The sequence below is a fragment of the Phocoena phocoena genome, chromosome 11, assembly GCF_963924675.1.
Source record: "Phocoena phocoena chromosome 11, mPhoPho1.1, whole genome shotgun sequence".
NCBI lineage: Eukaryota > Metazoa > Chordata > Mammalia > Artiodactyla > Phocoenidae > Phocoena > Phocoena phocoena.
In genome coordinates, this window is record NC_089229.1 from 22,393,749 (window position 1) to 22,414,132 (window position 20,384).

The 20,384-nt window shown below is 40.2% G+C and overlaps 1 protein-coding gene across 13 annotated transcripts in view; it reads left to right on the forward strand.

The window, feature by feature from the left end:
* The window catches only part of ANKS1B (ankyrin repeat and sterile alpha motif domain containing 1B), a 1,192,652-nt gene that overhangs the window by 860,504 nt on the left and 311,764 nt on the right, over positions 1 to 20,384 (forward strand). For all 13 annotated transcript variants that reach the window (XM_065888049.1, XM_065888050.1, XM_065888051.1 and 10 more), the window contains one exon: positions 2,834 to 2,986. In XM_065888049.1, coding sequence (XP_065744121.1) covers positions 2,834 to 2,986 — 153 coding nt within the window. The remainder of the gene's footprint in view (positions 1 to 2,833; positions 2,987 to 20,384) is intronic.

The following is a 20,384-nucleotide window of genomic DNA, read 5'->3' on the forward strand; positions in this document are numbered from 1 at the left end:
TCAAGATTCTCTAAGCTCGTCCCCAGCGTCCACTGCTGGGGTGATCAGCTTCTTGGATGGCTAACAGCAAGACCTCCCTGCCAGGCTATTAATTTCAAAACTAATGAGTCTCTCTTCCTTTCTTCTTCCCCTTTCTCCAGTTATTTCCTTGTGTCAACTGGGACAGCCAGGGAGTTTCCTAAGGCTGGGGTGATTATTCAAGGTAGCAGAGTTGGTTCAACCACCTCTTAATAAGTCCTGGAGAATGCCCCTGGCCCCAATATTTTTGTAATTCTCCGTAGAATATGAAAGTATTTGATACCTTTGAGCTTCTGCTTTGGGTCCTAGTTGCCAATTTTACACATATATATAGTATCCGGTTATTTGTAACTGCTGCCAAAACTTCATTTTGCAACTCCTGAGGTGTCGTTTACATTTGTAACTACTGTGTAATAAACACTGAGTTAAGTGTTATGTGAACAAACATTTAATGAGTCAGTCAATGTAAGAATGAAATACAAAAGTCTGATGTAGTTCAGACCCCAATGCAAAATAATGAATTACATGGCAATATTAAAACAGAGGACATTTCAACCTCAAAATGGAAAATGGATTGGAGAGTGGAGCGGTAGGAAAGAGAAAAGGAGTAAAGGGAACTTAAAAATGAAAGAGTAGGGCTTCCCTGGTGGCACAGTGGTTGAGAGTCTGCCTGCCGATGCAGGGGACACGGGTTCGTGCCCCAGTCTGGGAAGATCCCACATGCCGCGGAGCGGCTGGGCCCGTGAGCCATGGCCGCTGAGCCTGCGCGTCCGGAGCCTGTGCTCCGCAACGGGAGAGGCCACAACAGTGAGAGGCTCGCGTACCGCAAATTAAAAAAAATAAATTAATTTTTAAAAAAAAAGGAGTAAATACCATCCCAGAAGAAGAAAAGAGAGAAAAAAAAAGGTAGAAGAGATACTTGAAAATATAATTGCCTTGGCCTTTGATTGCTCATGGCTAGGAAAAAAAAGCTACAGGTGACATTTTGGGGACATTTGGGGAATGTTAATATGGACTATATATTAGGTAACGTAATTTTATCAATGTTAGATTTATTGAGGGTGATGATACTGTGACTGTGTCGGAGAATGTCCTTGTTCTTGGGAGATGCTCCTGGAGTATCAGGGGATGAAGTTTCATGATGTCCGCAAATGGTTCAGGAGAAATGTCTTTCCAATGGTTCACCTAAAATTTAAAAAATAACTGTTGTGTGCATGTGAATGAGTGAGTGGGTATAGAGTGAAAGGCAAAAGCCAAATGTAGTAACAGTTGGTGAATCGAGATCCCGGGTATTCTGGAAGACATGTCAATGTACCACCTGTAACTCCCTTCAAGGAAGGACTTGCCCAGCATCAGGGAGAGTGGTCAGCAGACAGCCTCCAGCAATCAGCATCTTCAGGGTCTGCCTCCACGGCAGAGAGCCCTCACCAGAGCACGCTACTCCCAGGCAGCAACATCCAGTGACAGAGAGGCAGATCACAAAGGCCTGTTCGTATCTGCCCTGCCCGGGACACTCTACTAGCCTAAACTGTGCCAGAGCTCCCCAAATGGTTCACAGAGGTGCCGTCAAGCCCCATCACAGTTCAGCCCCTCTTCTGCCCAGCCCTGCTTCCTCATCCCTCCTTCTGCAGATGTTGATCCCTAATAAACACTTTGCACACCCCTCCAAAAAAAAGTAGTAAGGAGAATCTCAAAAATGAGAACACTGCATAGTGGCAGAAAGCCTGACATGTTTGAGATTAACATCTGCATCCCTGATGCCCAGACTAATCTTTTCTCTGCTCACAAATCAGAATCATGTAGATTTCCGTCAATATTTATCTCCTTGAATCTGAAGGAAGAGGAAAATCTATGTTGTATTTTGCCAGTTTTGCTGTTCCCATTATGAATTTCACTGAAGGATCACATCAAGTTGATGAGGTGCCAGCTGTCCTTAATAACTGAAGTATTAGATGTTATGGTATGACATGCAAAGCAGCACAAGCCTTAGAAGTGAGTTACTTCGAAAACCAAGAACTGCAAATTCAACTAAAATTTCAAATAAAAACCAAAAGACTAGAATAATCCATACAAAATTTTAATGCCAGAAGTTTCTCTTGCTTAAATTACTTTCACACTCCAATTTAAACTCAGAAACGTTATGTTGCTGTCACACTTCTTTGTTCTCCTAAAGTAAAAAAATAAATCTTTATATAGCTGACAAAAAATAGGAATCTGTCTGCCAGCGAGTTCTCTATTCTTGTCTAACATACTGTAGGGTCTATGTAGAACACATGGTCCTTAAACACCCAAAAGCCTCTTCTTTACTGGCTTACCACAGCAGTATGTTTCTCCAGCATGTTTGCACTACCTACAATACATGTCTTGCATAAGCATGAATTCCTTTGGATGTTTAAGTCATGCAGTATTTTCACATGCTTTGATGTTGTGCATATGAGAATTATCATCTACATTTTGGGAGTGCAGTTCCCTGTGCCTTCAGCACTGAATTTAAAACTGCTCGACTGACATCATTTTAAATTCCGTCCAACAGAATGCCAATAATGTCTGCAACAGAAGTTTGACATATTTAGTTCTCTCAAATATGGAGCTGATTTAGCAGCTAAATTGGAAATTTCTGGGTGCATTTTTGAAAACTAATTCAGCATGAAATTATTAATAATTTAGAGTTGTGCATAAAGTATTTTGGGTTTACTTATTTTCTTATCCAGAAAGATCTGTTGCTTCATATCAGGTAAATTTCCAAGATGCATTCTGCTGTTGGAACACAAAGTAAACAGCTTAAATTAATCCTAACGTGATTTTCTAATTACAGATGAGACCCATTGGCCATGATGGCTACCATCCCACATCTGTTGCTGAGTGGCTGGATTCCATTGAACTAGGTGACTACACCAAAGCCTTTCTGATTAATGGCTATACATCGATGGACCTGTTGAAAAAAATCTGGGAGGTTGAACTTATTAATGTAAGTTGGTCTCTTAAAGACACCTTAACGATTCAACACTTGATAATTCCTACCATAGGTGGGTAGTTTTTTCTTTCTTTGTGACTCTTTGGACATCCAACAAGGATTTACAGGTATGCCTTCTGTTTTGAATATATGTCTCTCTGATTCTAGTCAAGCTCTACAATCATTGTCTTTTGAAGTTTTGGTGTGGGAACTAAGAGGACTCTCAGGGTGTTTTACATTATTTCAGAAAAACTTCCAAGCAGTTTCAGGCTTTCCGTTTTAGGAAATTTTGTCACTTTAGGATATGAACATGATAACAAATAGGCTCTCATTCTATTCTTTGCTCTTATTCATTTTTAAAAATTAAAGTCATCATTTTTAGTTTTTTATCTCCGTTATGTTTCCTTGTCTTTATTCCTTAACTGCATATATAAACCCCAAACTTGAAGGGACTTTTTTCTTATTTTATAAGCTGCTGTAATATCAACATTTCATTTTCCAGGACTTATACCTAATCTTAAATTGTTTGTTTTATTCATACACTTGGCATATATTTTCTTTAAAAACCGGCCAATATATGTTGCCATGTGTTTGAGCCCAAAGAGATCAACCAAATCTGTTTAACTGCTTTTTTATCTTTATAAATTTATTTATTTTATTTATTTTATTTTTGGCTGCATTGGGTCCCCGTTGCTGTGTGCGGGCTCCCTCCAGTTGCAGCAAGGGGGGGCCACTCCTCGCTGTGGCGCACGGGCCTCTCACTGCAGTGGCCTCTCCCGTTGCGGAGCACAGGCTCTAGACACGCGGGCTTCAGTAGTTGTGGCTCGCAGGCTCAGTAGTTGTGGCTCGCCGGCTCTAGAGCACAGGCTCAGTAGTTGTGGCACACGGGCCCAGTTGCCCCAAGGCATGTGGGATCTTCCCGGACCAGGGCCCAAACCCATGTCCCCTGCATTGGCAGGAGGATTCTTAACCACTAGGGAAGCCCTGTTTAACTGATTTTGATACTGATCATTTTCTCATTTTATTTTTACTGCTCTTTTATTTCTAATGGTGTAAAGGAATGAAAGAGATGAAAAGATAGCCTAATTATCATGCCTTCATATTTTATTTGGTATCATGAACATTTCTTTTGACAAATGAGAAATCATTTAATCTTTCAGAGAATTTCTTAGACTTAAGTTTTATATTCTAGTAACTGAAAAAAAAGCATTAATGAACTGAAAGACAAAGCGAATACATTTCTGCTGGTTCAAAAGCACTCTGTTCTAGTATTTATGACATTTTCTCTCCAAAAGTCCAGTCTCTATGTACTGAATGTCATTAATTATTTTAAATTATGGTTAATTAGTAGTAACTAATTATTCTTTGCTTTAAATGTCTGTCTTAAAAATAATATCTTTTCTGGAACATCTATAAAAACTTTAATCTAAAAATCACTTCAAATGGAGAAAATTCTTGGTTTCTTCTTCTAATTTGCCATCAGCTACTCTTAGCTTTCTGTTCTTATCCTTTCACAAAAGCTTTCATTATTTCAGAAGGAACTCACTATCTCACTAAAAGCCTCTGATTAATTTTGTTGTTAGTCTGAGTTGAAGCAACTGAAACTGTATTGCTTTTTAGTTGCATCAAGGAGATTTTAGTTTCCCACTGAGAACTTGACACTCATTTTATGGCTACTCTTAGCCATTTATTAAAGGGGGATCTTCCACAGATCAAACAAACATGCTTCCAACTAAGTTGCTTTCTAGTCAATGATAAATATCTCTACGTAACAGCTGAATAACATCGCTCTGCACTGAAGAATGAATACTTTGGATAGATAGCACATGAGTCACTCACTTAACTAGCATTAATCCCTCATTGAAAAGAACAGATTCCAATAGAACTATATTATAAAATGTTTTCATTGAAGCAAGGACCATTAAAATAAGACTATATGTCTCTCAAAATTCAAGTACTGAGGCTAACATTTAAGGTGTGGGCTTGGACCCACACTTTTCCCCAGTGCTACGTGTACCAGCAGCCTAGAGATGCCCATTCAGTCACTGTGGTCAGGCCTTGTGGATGACTGCAGTGACTGCAGGGCAGTGATGCCATAAGGCCCCATGTTTAATGCCAAGGCTCAGGGCATTAAATCACTACCCACAGGGCTAACCAGCCTTGAGCTGGGACAGAACAATGGCCTTTTCCACCCATACTAACTCTTTTTTGTTTGTTTGTTTTGTTTTTCAGTTCTAGAATTCCATTTGGTTCTTTTTTTTTTTAACATCTTTATTGGAGTATGATTGCTTTACAATGTGTTCGTTTCTGCTGTGTAACAAAGTGAATCAGCTATATGTATACGTATATCCCCATATCCCCTCCCTCTTGCATCTCCCTACCAGTTATTTGTAGTGAGGTGGATGGACCTAGAGTCTGTCCACCCATAGTAACTCTTTTTTTCTTTTTTTTGGCTGCATTGGGTCTTTGTTGCCGTACGCGGGCTTTCTCTAGTTGTGGCGAGCGGTGGCTGCTCTTCGTTGCAGTGTGCGGGCTTCTCATTGCGGTGGCTTCTCGTGTTGCGGAGCATGGGCTCTAGGCGTGCAGGCTTCAGTAGTTGTGGTGCACAGGCTCAGTAGTTGTGGCTCATGGGCTCTAGAGCACAGGCTCAGTAGTTGTGGCACACGGGCTTAGTTGCTCCGTGGCATGTGGGATCTTCCTGGACCAGGGCTCGAACCCGTGTCCCCTGCATTGGCAGGCAGATTCTTAACCACTGCACCACCAGGGAAGCCCCACCCTTACTAACTCTTGAAGGTACTTTTGCTGTAATACAATCTGACTCCAATCTGGAGAGAAGTACCTGTCACAAGCATTATATCAGAATCGGAAAATACAGTAATTGTGTTTTAGACCTTGAGGCCAAATTCCTTGGGCCTGGAGTACAACATCTGCATCTAATACCAACCCAGTATATTTCCCTTAAAGTGAACTGATGGAATTTAAAGTTTGTGATGAATTTATGGGCAAATTCACACTCTTGAGGAGGCTTTGCAAGTCATTTAACTCCATAAATTACTTATTATGGACAAACTATCTGTACCTTTAGACTTGGAAATCAGAGAACAAAATTTTTACGCCCTTTAGGTCTGCTACAGAGTAGTTCATTTGATGGTTTAGGGCTGTTGGGTTTTAAAATGAGAGATAGGCACCATGTATACCTCCTGGCTGACGATGCTTTCGACTGGTCTCAAATTCAAGTCTTCATTTATCCCAACTAGTGAGGGAAAGTATCCAAATGTAAGATAATCTCATATATAATATATGGGCCCAGCAATTCTGTATTAAGTACCCATAATTTATTTTTTACAGCCAGAAAGGAACGTACGGTCACTTTGATTTAGAGCAAAGCCTTTTAGGGCAAGTCCCATCTTGAACCTTTGTAATGAGTGGCTAGTTTTAAGGAAACCCAATGGCTCCAATAACTTCTATTCTATGTAGAATGAAGAGAGAAGTGCAGGTGGAGGCTGTCTTTGATATAGAGGTCTACTGAGGAGAAGAGAGGATGAGAAGACTGACTGCTGATGTAATTACAAATTACTTCAGCATCATTAAATCGTATTGACTAAGCCTCCAATTTCACATGGTATTATTCTTGATATTAAACAACTAATAATACATTCACATTGAGTATAAATCTATTCAAAGTATTTTCATGAAGAAATGAAAACTACACAAAGTTGTGACTCGAAAAGTACGAATACATTTGAAATTGTAATCTTTCCAAAAGTCCCCAAAGATCTTTTTCTTGGTGGAGCACATTAATGCCTTTGAAAAACAAGGTTATTTGAATAACCTAATAAAGATTTTAGTCACAAAGCTACCCAAAGTATAGGAATAGGAGAGAGTAGTGGAGATCTCATATCTTTTTTTTTTTTAACATCTTTATCGGGGTATAATTGCTTTACATTGTTGTGTTAGTTTCTGCTGTATAACAAAGTGAATCAGTTATACATATACATATATCCCCACATCCCCTCCCTCTTGCGTCTCCCTCCCACCCTCCCTATCCCACCCCTCTAAGTGGTCACAAAGCACCCAGCTAGTCTCCCTGTGCTATGCGGCTGCTTCCCACTAGCTATCTATTTTACATTTGGTAGCATATATATGTCCATGCCACTCTCTCACTTCATCCCAGCTTACCCTTCCCCCTCCCCATGTCCTCAAGTCCATTCTCTACATCTACATCTTTATTCCTGTCCTGCCCCTAGGTTCTTAAGAACCTTTTCTTTTTTTCTTTTTTGGATTCCATATATATGCGTTAGCATACGGTATTTGTTTTTCTCTTTCTGACTTACTTCAGTCTGTATGACAGACTCTAGGTCCATCCACCTCACTACAAATAACTCAATTTCATTTCTTTCTATGGCTGAGTAATATTCCATTATATATATGTGCCACATCTTCTTTATCCATTCATCTGTCGATGGACACTTAGGTTGCCTTCATGTTCTGGCTATTGTAAATAGAGCTGCAATGAACATTGTGGTACATGACTCTTTTTTTTTTTTTTTTAACATCTTTATTGGAGTATAATTGCTTTACAATGATGTGTTAGTTTCTGCTTTATAACAAACGGAATCAGTTATACAAATACGTATGTCCACATATCTCTTCCCTCTTGCGTCTTCCTCCCTCCCACCCTCCCTGTCCCACCCCTCTAGGTGGTCACAGAGCACCGAGCTGATCTCCCTGTGCTATGCGGGTGCTTCCCACTAGCTATCCATTTTACATTTGGTAGTGTATATATGTCCATGCCACTGTCTCATTTTGTCCCAGCTTACCCTTCCCCCTCCCCATATCCTCAAGTCCATTCTCTAGTAGGTCTGTGTCTTTATTCCCATCTTGCCCCTAGGTTCTTCATGACCTTTTTTTTTTTAGATTCCATATATATTCATTAGCATACGGTATTTGTTTTTCTCTTTCTGACGTACTTCACTGTGTATGACAGACTCTAGGTCCATCCACCTCACTACGCATAACTCAATTTCATTTCTTTTTATGGCTGAGTAATATTCCATTGTATATATGTGCCACATCTTCTTTATCCATTCATCTGTCAGTGGACACGTAGGTTGCTTCCATATCCTGGCTATTGTAAGTAGAGCTGCAACGAACATTGTGGTACATGACTCTTTTTGAATTATGGTTTTCTCCAGATACATGTCCAGGAATGGAATTGTGGGGTCGTATGGTAGTTCTATTTTTATTTTTTTAAGGAACCTCCATACTGTTCTCCATAGTGGCTGTATCAATTTACATTCCCACCAACGTGCAAGAGGGTTCCCTTTTCTCCACACCCTCTCCAGCATTTATTGCTTGTAGATTTTTTGATGATGGCCATTCTGAGCGGTGTGACAACTGCCTCATTGTAGTTTTGATTTGCATTTCTCTAATGATTAGTGATGTTGAGCATCCTTTCGTGTGTTTGTTGGCAATCTGTGTATCTTCTTTGGAGAAATATCTATTTAGGTCTTCTGCCCATTCTTTGATTGAGTTGTTTGTTTTTTAGATATTGAGCTTCATGAGCTGCTTGTATATTTTGGAGATGAATCCTTTGTCCGTTGCTTTGTCTGCAAATATTTTCTCCCATTCTGAGGGTTGTCTTTTCGTCTTGTTTATGGTTTCCTTTGGTGTGCAAAAGCTTTTAAGTTTCATTAGGTCCCATTTGTTTATTTTTGTTTTTATTTCCATTTCTCTAGGAGGTGGGTCAAAAAGGGAGATCTCATATCTTAATAGCAGCATTGTCAGCAGTGGAAATCAAGCATAAACTTTTAAGACATAAGGTATTGCCAGTTTTACAGGCCTGTGTGGTCTAGACTTAGAAAATGAAGTCTTTGCCAGTTATTGTTTCCCATATTCCCTAATCTGTGCTTCATATTCAGAAGCTGACGTTTCATCAATAGCTCTGTTTTACCCCTGTGTCTGCCATGACCAATAATAACATATTTAACATTACTTTCACTTTTGTATTAATATTTTAGTGTTGTATGAATATTGAGAGATATTGTCAGGCAAATATTTCCCTCTGCAGATGCTAGCTGGGTGAATCTCTAGCCTGAATTATAGTCCTCTCCAAAGGCTTGTTAGAATTAAAAACTAGTTAGCAGTGCATAAGTACATGAATTTTTTTTTTTTTTTTTTTTACTCAGAAGGTTACTCAGGCCTTCCATATGGTATTACGAAGCTTACACAACAGTTTTTACTGCTATTGAAAAATCTCTACAGCTCTGCCAGGGGGAAATTTTAAATAAAAGGGCTACACATTTTCTGCATGAAGTAGGTATGGATAATTATAATCTCCATGAAATAATCCCTTTCCTAAACAACAACAAAAACGTATTGCAATTATGAAAAACAACGTTAATTTATTTTATCACTGTGTACCTACTAAGGGGATTTTGATTAGATGAAATAAATTTGAACACTGTCCAATTTATACATCTGTGAACATCAATGTAGAACACATTATTAATTTCCCATTCGTTTTATCATTCATTTTTTTACCAAGGAAATAATTCTAGTCCAGGCTTATGATCTCCTACAATATTGATAATGATAAAAGTACCCGGTGAAGAACAAAATAAAGTCCAGTCTTCAGTGCATTCTTAAATCTCTGCTCATAAGTACAGGAATATCTTTAAAAATCCAACTCTGACAGTTGGTTGTGTTTCAAATACCTTTGGGTAGAAACAAAATAATTAAGGTAGCAATACCCATATGTGTCCCATGAAAATCCTTTGGGCTTATTTTTATAACAGAAAATTGATGAGCATATCATTTGCTTCTTGCCTAATAGCTGCTGAAACTATACTTACATCACTCTTTTGCTTAGGGCTGTCAAATTTCTTGTTTTTTCTTTTGCAATGTTGTTGATTCCATTTCTACCTTCCCAGGGAAATTTTGTGATAATCTGATCACTTGGAGATACACTAAGAAACTTTCAAAGTTAACATTCTAATTTTATGTTAAATCTTCAATAGTGTGACTTTATTTGCTTTAAATACGGTAGAAATGTAGTCCTATCAGCATCAAATTTAGACTTATTACTTGCTTTGATGTTTTTATTTCATGACCAGAATTATAAAGTCACACTTTTCTCTGCCCTACCCTCATTGCTATAACTGAAATTAAATTTACTCCCAGAAGTTTTTTTGTATTGTGTCTGTGAGTGTGTGTTTGTATATGTGTGTATTGGATAAATGCAAATGATAACTTATAATCCCAACCAAGAAGAATAATCACCAAATTCACAAATTGCAGGGGAGGAATGGGGAGAAGAATATTATAATTCCATTTCCAGACCAATTATTTTAAGTAAAAGGTTATGCTTCACTATAGGACATTAATAAATGAGAAGAATATTCATATTTCCACACCAGAGAGGCTACATTAGTCAACACTTCAAATGTTAACAACTTTAATCAAAGCCAAAGGCTTTAACTAAATAACTGGATATGAGTGTTCAAGTGCAGAGCAAATTTTATGAACGACCTGTGGATTTCAGCATTTTATTTACACTCATAGACGGTACAGCTGGCTCTTCACAAGCCTTCGGGACAGCTAGACACCGAAGCCTCTGGGCTTCAGACTTTTTCTTTTTCGGACACTATGTGTCAGGTAAAGCCCCTGGACTCTGCCACCCGCGCTCACTGCATCTACATTGCAGGCTCTTCGCAGGACTCTCCAGAGGCTTGCCTCACTTGGCCCAAGTTTTGGAAGAAGCACCCTTCTACGTTCCTCATATGAGATGAACAATCCTCTTCCAGATAAATACTCACTTTCAAGTGATTTTTAGCCCTTTCACATATGGCATGGAGATTGATGATGGGCTAAGGCTGGTATTATTGATTCCACTATCTTTCAGCATGTTTTGCGTATCTGCACCTATCATGCTGCTCTCAACTTTGGAGCATTGACCTAAACTGAGATAAAGTTACATCACAATAAAATGCACTTAAACACTAAAACTTCATTGGAAGGAATATAGCTTTTCTTTTGCATTTAAAGTGAATTTGCATTCTTACAGTGCCTTGGGGTTAATATTATTGAATAAGCACTGCTAAGTGTTGATACTGGAATTAGTAAACACACACACACACACACACACACACAAAATGAAAGTAAACAAGGCATTTGGCCCTGAAGAGACAGTCTAGACACTCAGCAACAAATTAATTTCATGAATAACTGAAACCCTCTGATTATAGCTATTAATGACCCATCTCTGTGCAAAAAAGAAAACCATGTTCTGAGTATCTAGAAATTTCTACCTTAAAAAAGTTATTTTAGTAGACACCATTGTTTTTTCCCCACCCAGATTTCATTCACTCTTCTCCTGATTAAAATAGAAGCATTTCAAATTTCCTCTGAAGAAGCCACGTCCACCCTTCTACATTCCATGCCTGAACATACTACCCAGATCTAGGCCAAGCTCAGCATTCCAGCCTTTTCTCCCATTCCCACAGGCTACAAAATATTCTTCATCAGGACCCTTATAGCATATGACAGGATTTTCTTCTTTTTAAGGCTGAATGTATATACCACATTTTCTTTAGCCATTCATCTGTTGATAGACATTTAGGTTCCTTCTACTCCTTGACCATTATGGATAATGCTGCAATGAACATCAGTGTACAAACATCTCCGTGAGATCCTATTTTCAATTCTTTTGGATATATACCTAAAAGTAGGATTGCTAGATCATATGATAATCCTGTTTTTAAATATTTGAGGAACCTCTAAATTGTTTTCCCTGTTGGCTGCATCATGGTCATTATTTCTTAAAATGTTGTTTCCTGCCTGGCCTTCTCTCTCCTCTCCTTTGGAAACTTCAATCACATGTACATTAGGTCATTTAAAGTTGGACCGCAACTCACCAATACTCTACTTATTTTTTTTCATTATTTTTTCTCTCTGTGATTCATTTGGATAGTTTCTATTGCTGTGTCAAGTTCACTTATCTTTTCTTCTTATGATACCTAATCTGCCATTATTAACATCCAGTGTACTTTTAATCTCAGAGATTATAGTTTTCATCTCTAGAAGTTAGACTTCAGTCTTTATTGTTCAGGTCTCTATTTAACATTCTCAATCTTCTCTCTAACTTGTTGAACATAAGGAATATGGTTATAATAACTGTTTTAATGCCCTTGCCTTCTAACATCTGTGTCGGTTTGGGGTCGGTTTCAGTAGATCGATTCTTCTCCTCAATGTTCTTGGCATGCCTGGTAACTTGTATTGCATGCCAGACATTAACAAATTTTACCTTGTTAGGTACTGGATATTTTTGTGTTCCTATAAATATTCTTGAGCTCCATTATCAGACACAGAGAAGCTCCTTGGATATATTTTGATCCTTTCAGGTCTTACTTTTAAGATTTGTTAGGCAAAACCAGAGCATCAGTTAGTCTATGGCTTATTCTTTGCACTACTGAGGCAAGATGCTTCTGAGTATTCTAACAATGCCCTGTGAATTTCCAGGTTTCCCGGTCTGAACAGTGCAGACTACTACCAACCCTGTTTGAGCTCTACGTACTACTTCCACTAATCTTTTCCGGCATTTTTTTTTAATCTGGCCTCAGATAGTTTCCTCATATGCATGTGCTGATCAGCCCTCTGTCGTCTCTAGTACTCTATACAGAAAAGTCTAGCCACTTTAGTCTCCCTAGACTCTCACCTCCGTCTTCTCAATTCAGAGTCTTCCAGACTCCCTGGCTTCTTCTTCCCTGCATAATGGCCTGAGAATTCTCTCAAGGTGGTAAACTAGGACAATTTTAGGGTTCACTCTGTTTCTCATCTCTCAGATATCAATTTCCTTCATTGCTTCATTCCAGTGTCTTAAAAAGTAGTGTTTCGTAGATTTTGTCTCCATTTTCCGTTTCAGGTGAGAGCAGGGGCATTGGGGAGGTGGGGGGGAGATAAATCCAATCCTTGTTAATCCAGAAGACCCAGTCCATGCTACTTACATTAATCCCTGTAGCCTAGGGCCCCATACCTAAACAACCGAGTCAAAACCTTTGGTGGTGGAATCTGGGCATTGGGAGTTTTTTAAAAGCTCCCCCAGGTGATTTTAATGTGTAGCCTGGGTTGAAAACCACTGCTGTAATCAGTGGGGAGCCATTAAAAGGATTCTAATCAGGAGAATGACATGATCAGAAGCAGTAGGCTGGGGCCAGAAGCCGACACACATAAGAAGGAGGGGCTGACTGTGAGGGAAATAGGAGCTGAGTCAGCCGATTCTGCTCTACAGCTATTTCTAGCCATGAATGTATTAGGCATGACAGCAGTAAAACCTGTGTGCCTCCTTAGAACCTGAGGGTGTCCCTGATTTTGGAGTCCATAAATATAGAGTCAGTTTCCATCATCATAACCCCATGTATCTAGAAGAGGGCAAATTACAGTCAGTATTCAAGGGAGGCAAGGACAAATACAATAGCTTTCAGAAGTGCCTTTCAATAGTGGCTAAAATTGTTTCAGTTTGACCCTCAAAAGGCCAAGCCTTGGTTATCTGAAAATGTTACTTACTGCTTATAAAGTAAATGGTAGGACAGACTGTGTGTGTCAGTGTTTCAAATGCACCCTCTCTTCTTTCATCTTTATTTTAGAATCAGGTCACTTGACTTTAAATCCTATATCTGCCAGTCAGTATGTGACATTAAAAAAGTCACTTATCAACTCTTGGTCTCAGTTTCTCCTTTTTAAATAGAAGATAATAATATCTGCTCCGCTGGCTTCATAGGTTTCCTGTGAGACTTGAAATCACATGAGAGTTTTTATTATCCATCCCTTTCTCTTCTCTCCCTGTTCTATTTTTCTTTTGCCTCTATTTTTTTCTTTTTCTCTCTCCCAGCATTAGGCTGGGAGCTGGCCAGCTCCCTTGGAACATGCTTTCACAGCTTAGCTGCCATTTGCTTCTCGCTGTCAGTACTCACTCGTGTTAGAACACAGACAGCCACCCTGTTTATTGTGCAGACTGTGGCCTCTAGAAATCACTGCTCAACCTCTCTCTTCCACCACTCCCAACTCCAACCCCTTCCCTCTGCCTTAGCCTCTCAGCCTCCCAGCACTGCTTAGTGCTGCTCAGAATATTTCCACTCCTGGAGTGGGTGAATGTGACAGGAATGACTCTGAGCTTTGTGTAGGAGCTGCAGGATAAAGCTGCAGAGAGCCTTCCCCATCCCACCTTTTTTTTCTGACTATGCTTAGGTATGGAATTGCTAGTGTCCTTTTCCCCCGACTACATAGCGTTGGTCCTTGACTCTCAGCCACCCAGTTCTATTTATTCTTGAAACAAACAACCTTGGGGCAGAGCAGGGTAGTGGCTCAGAGGATAGGGATGTACTTATTCTCAACCTATCATCCATAATCTTAAACCCTTCTAGAATCTGTTCCAAAGTTTCAGTTTGACAATCCATAAGAGTGGGCACTTCTGACTGTGTTTTGAAGTAGTTCAGTATCTCCTTTACGTTGAAATGGCTCCATTTCCATATATAGTATCATTAATTATAATAAAGTCAGTTAATTTTTTATTCTGTATTTTGCTCAGATTTCTAATATGACATGAAGACTTTTGTTTCTTTAACTCTTTTCTGGAGATATTTAGGGCAGAGCCTGTTGCTAAGGAGATTCATTTGCATTGCAGTTAAATAGGTAAATACTGTAAACTGGCTCTGTGCTTTTTAGGAGCTTTGAGAGGGGGAATATTCTAATGAATTATTCTACAGTGTAGAAAATAAAAAAGGAAAAAGCCCTGTGCAAAATGCAAATGCAACACTTTTCATGCTATCCAGATGGAGAAATGCTTTGGGTCTTCCTTGGGAGAAGATCTGAGATCATACTGAAAAGATAAGCCTCTACCTCCTGAGATGAAAGGAAAGCCAAAGAGGTCTTTTTGTTAGAAGAAAACTGTTTAGAATTTTGAAGCCTGACATACAAGCTGCCATGGAAGAGATTGACAATAAATATAAACACTCAGAGTAAATCATAAAGGTTAATTTATCACCAAAGTAAGTATACAAGATTAATGTTAGAATCTACCCATTATAATAATAATTCAAAGCCAGGAAGAAGAGAGATGAGATAGGTGATTTTGTAGGATTTACATCTGCTTTAAAGATGTCTAAGGTTGATTTAGAATTTAAGTTTAGGTATTTTAATAAATAGATATATTATGTTAAATTAGCTATCTGTGGTCTCAAACTTGTTTTGAACTCAAGCAAAAAGAGCTGTTAACTTGAACTTGAAAGCATGTAAATTCCTTACTGTACAGACCTTATATCTGGCACCCTGCCGCCACCTGGTGGCGGCATACCTAAAGTACAGGGCCAGTGAGTAAATCTAAAACAGTTTCTTAAATGCAGAAACTCGCTGCAAAACAGAAATTATTCAGTGCCAGTTTTATATCAATTCCTTTTTCTAATATTAGTATAATAAAACATGAACCAGAAGAGCTTTATTCTTGTAGGCATCAAACACCAAGTTCAAGCACCATATATCTAAAATTGTTTAACAAAATGGGAAAAACCCTCTACTGTGCATTCCACCGATTAAACTAGTTTGGGATAACAGTGCCCTTTTAAATGTTTGTGCGTGTTTGTGTGTGTGTGTGTGTGTGTGTGTGTGTGTGTGTTGCATAAACATATATACATATTCTCTAGTAGAGTCTTTCTTAATTTTGTATTAATTGCTTAGGGGGGATAATTAGATTTCCTACAACTTGAATAGGATCATTACCTTTTTTAAAATTCTACTTCATAGAAGCTGTGGGGAAAAAATATAATAAGCATTTTACAGTCCTTACCCTCAAAAGAACTTCCAGACTAATGGAGAAGATAGCCATTTACATTGGCTGTAAGAAGAGTAGTATTTAGGGGAGCTAAGTATAAAAGTGGTCTTTGCATCCCAAATTGAAACATAGGGTCTCTTCCTGATTAGGGAGTGGAGGTGGGCAGGAGAAAAATAAGGTGAGGTGGAGGAACCAGTAGAGTAAAAGGCAAGCAGCAGTGGTAAAAGCACAGGATCTAAAAAGAGACTTCCAGGCTTTGACTCCCAACTATTTCTTATCATTTTACCACCTTGGACAAGTCACTTAACTTTCTCTAAGCTTAAATTTTCTTGCATCTAAATTTTGTGTAATAACTATCTATCTTCTAGATAATAATGTTGGCAGGATTAGATAAAATAATGTAGTAAAGCATTTTGCACAATGCTTCGCAAGTAGAAAGCACTCAATTTTTGTTGAATGGAGGCGAAATGGAGGGGCAGCTTCCAAGTGCCTAAAATTTATGGGAAGCATTATCCATTATCCATTGCCACAGCAATGCTGTGTAACAAACTGTCTGAAAATGCAGTGGCTTAAAGCAGTAAGCATTTGTTTCACTCACGAGTCTGTGGGTCAGTAATTTTGGCTGGAAATTTCTTCTGATCCCAGCTGGCTCCCTCACATGAGGCAGGTGCTTCTGATCTGCTGGATTATGAGCGTCAACTCACCTGGGATGGTCTCAGCTGAGACAAGTGGGGCAGCTCGGCTCTACTTCCTGTGCCCCATCTTCTAACATACTCTCCCAGGCACATCCTATAGCAAAGAGAGAAACAAAAACGTGCAAGCACATTTTCAGGCCTCCACTTGCCTCATATCTTCCAACGATTGGCCAAAGGAAGCTATGGGACCAACTGAGAATTAAGTTGAAAGCCTCTTGGTACAATAAGCCGAAATGCACATAGTACATGCCTTGGATGCAAGTCAGATGAAAAATTAAGACCATTAGTTCGATCAATCCACCACAAAGGAAAAGTCTTGATTGAGAAAAGAAGGGAGAATTTTAGAATTCTGGATGGTCTTATTGTTTCTAAGCCTCCAATCAGAATATGTGAAATCAAAACGGTCTCAGAAAATCTGAAATGATTAGTGGGGCCCACAGAGGAAAAAAAAGATTTGGATAGGGCTTAAATGTATGGAGAATTTGTGGACAACCAACATTCAACAACTAGTGTATAATAACTTAGATGATAAACACACTATGATAATGGATTTGCTAGAGCTATAAGAAGCTGAAAATTGTTGAATTAATTGACCATCAAGCAAAATTATTTTAGAAAACTAAATACTGAAGTATTCGTCTAATGGAGAATCAATTTCTTGCCTTGCTCAGACACTTGTTGCACACTGACCCTTTGTTCAAAGTGGGAATGCAACAGATACTTTCTTAATTGAATGTGGTTCCTTAGGTAGCTGACGCCTCTAGACAGCCGCAGGGAATAACAGCAACAATAGCAATGATAGGAGTTTTTGTACCTCTATCTTCCCCTTCATTAAAAGTCAATCTTGCTCAAGATGTTGTCGTTAGATCTCCTTTCCCCAGTGCTATGCTCTTGGACGGTGTCACCTACGAAAAGCTTCAGTTGGCACCTTCAAGTATTGATAGATGGCTGCCAAGTACACGTCTGCAGCTTTATTCTGGAGGTCCAGGTTTTCGGTTCACACAACCTCTCAGGTTTATTATCCGCCTTCTCGCTCTCAGTGAAGAAGGGGCGCTATGGAGTCATGGAGGAGACTGTGGGCTCTGGTGCTAAACTGCTAGGATTTGCATCCTGGCTCTGCCTTTATTATCATGATTGTTAACCACTGTGAACGCCATCTAGGTATGGATGTATTTTGTTCACTCCTGTATCCCCAGCTCCTAGAACAGTGCCTCACACACAGTAGGTGGCAAATAAATATTTGCTGACTGGCCTAAGGATGCTTATGTGTAAAGCAGTGTGCTTAAAATATATTGAGATATTTCATCGCACCTTAATGCTATCAGATGCTCACTGTTGCCAACCCCATTTTACAGGTTGCAATGGACTGAATGTTTGTGCCCCCCCAGATTCATATCTTGAACCCTTAATCCCAATGTGATGGTATTTGTAGGCAGGTCCTTTGGGAGGTAATTAGATCGTGAGGGCAGCACCCTCATGAATGGGATTAGGGTCCTAATAAGAAGAAACCAGAGAACTAGCTTGCTGTGTGAGGACACAGCAAGAAGCCAGCCATCTGCAACTCAAAAGAGGGCCCTTACCAGAACCCGACCACGCAGCACCCTGATCTCAGCCATCCAGCCTCCAGAACTGTACGTTAATTTCTGTTGTTTATGCCACCCAGTTTATGGTAATTCGTTATAGTAGCCTGAGCTGACTAAAACACAGATGAAGTGCTGTCGGAAAAGAACTGGTTGAGGTTTGTTGAAAAAAGCCACCAGTCCTTCCTATTTCACATTCACAAGTGTCCTGTACCCTGAAAGGAGTTGGACGAGGCTGGTCTTGAAACGGAGACATATCTAACAACAGAATGAGCACCTACAATTTTTTCTCTCGTGTTCTCAGCCTTACAGAGAAATTTTCCAGCAGCGTTAGCCACGGTGGCTGCCTGAGGCAGCTTTGTTTCTTCCTGGTGGCGGCCGCTGGGGAACACATGTGGCTCAAGATGAACAGGAGTGCGGTTTCTTTTTTTTTAAATAAATTTACTTATTTTTATTTTTTTATTTATTTATTTTTGGCTGCGTAGGGTCTTCGTTGCTGTGCGTGGGCTTTCTCTAGTTGCGGTGAGCGGGGGCTACTCTTGGTGGTGGTGCGCGGGCTTCTCATTGCAGTGGCTTCTCTTGTTGTGGAGCACAGGCTTTAGGCACACGGGCTTCAGTAATCGCGGCATGCGGGCTCAGTAGTTGTGGCTCACGGGCTCTAGACCACAGGCTCAGTCGTTGTGGCACATGGGCTTCGTTGCTCCACAGCATGTGGGATCTTCCCGGACCAGGGCTCGAACCCGTGTCCCCTGCATTGGCAGGCGGATTCTTAACCACTGCGCCACCAGGGAAGCCCAGGAGTGTGGTTTCTGATCACTCACCTGCTGTAGATAATCTGCATCACCACCACATACACATGCGGACGCACGCATACCTGGGGGAGGGGGGAGTCTTTCACCACCTACCAAATGCCAAAAATTAATTACCAACTTCCCTTCAGAAATTGTACTAAAGAGGGAGGAAAGGCTGTGCCTCGACCTAGTTCACGCATTGGTCCTTGGAAGCCTAGAGAGGTAAGATGAGGTGGAAAGACTCCAAGTAAGCAAGCCAACCCCAGGTGGTACCCTTTCCCCCACAATCTCCCCCAAAGAGGTAAACAGATCGCCCCTCACATGTGTGTCTCCATGAGACTGGCTGCAGCAGAGAAGAGCAGGTTATGATGTGAAAGCCACCTGAGAGAGCTAAACCTATCAGTCATTCTCACCTATTGTGAGCTACTGTGATCAGAATATCAGCTGACATATAACCTCACCCAGAAGGGTAGGATTTGGAGCTTTGAATATAGAGAAAGAGAGGAGGGGGATTTAGGACAAACTTAGAAATACAGAGAAGCACCAGAGGGAAAGCAAGCTTGGGTGGCAAAGTGAAAAGAGACTGGGCGCAGAGTTAGATGAGCCAAATTCAAGTGTTGCTTCCGTAATGCCTCTGGGGCAAGACACTTAACCTTTGTAACAGGCCTTATGTTTGTTTTGATTCATCCTCATCACCCCCATCCCTGCCAGACACCAAACTCCTTGAGGTTCTGACCTCAGAAGGCTCAAACTGTGTATCCATCCCCCGCACCCTATACAAAGTGAGTGCTAAACAATATTCACCGGTTGAATTTCTGCCAGGGAAGAGCGGGGAAAGATACAGAAGAAGCCACAGGAGGCAAGGTGGTCAGAGTCAAGCTTTACCTCCTTGACAGTGGAGGGCCTGGGAGAGGCAGCCATTTCTGTGACCTGCCCCCCATCTCAGTGCCACCTCTGGGTGCTGCCATCAGCTGCAGATGCCTGGCATGTTGGGTAAAGATGCTTGAGTTGAAAGGCAAACTACACAATATAAGCATTTGTAGGGCCTCAGTGTATAACTGAGGGTCTGACATATAAAGAAGTACATGCAGTATTTATTTTAGATGAAAATATGTATTAAACACCTACTATATGCCAGGCACTGTTCTAAGCTCTAGAAATAGAGGGGAGAACAAAACAAAAGTGACAGAGTCCCTGCTTTCGTGGAGCTTACATTCTAGAGAGGGAGGCAGACAATGAGCAGACAATAACAAAACAAGTCAATGATATGATGTCAGATGGCGGCACATACTATGAAGAAACCTAAAGCAGGGTGAGAGGACAGAAAGTGGCTAGATTTAGGGATGGTGGTCAGAAATGGCTTCTTTGAGGGAGTGTTACTTGGGAAGAAATCCGAACGAAATGTGAGAATAAGCCTTGCAAAGATCAGCATTCCAGGCTGAGGGAACGTCAAATGCAAACACCCTGGGCAGGATCAGTGATGAAGCCAGCATGACTGTAAGAGCACGAGCAAAGGGCAAGGCT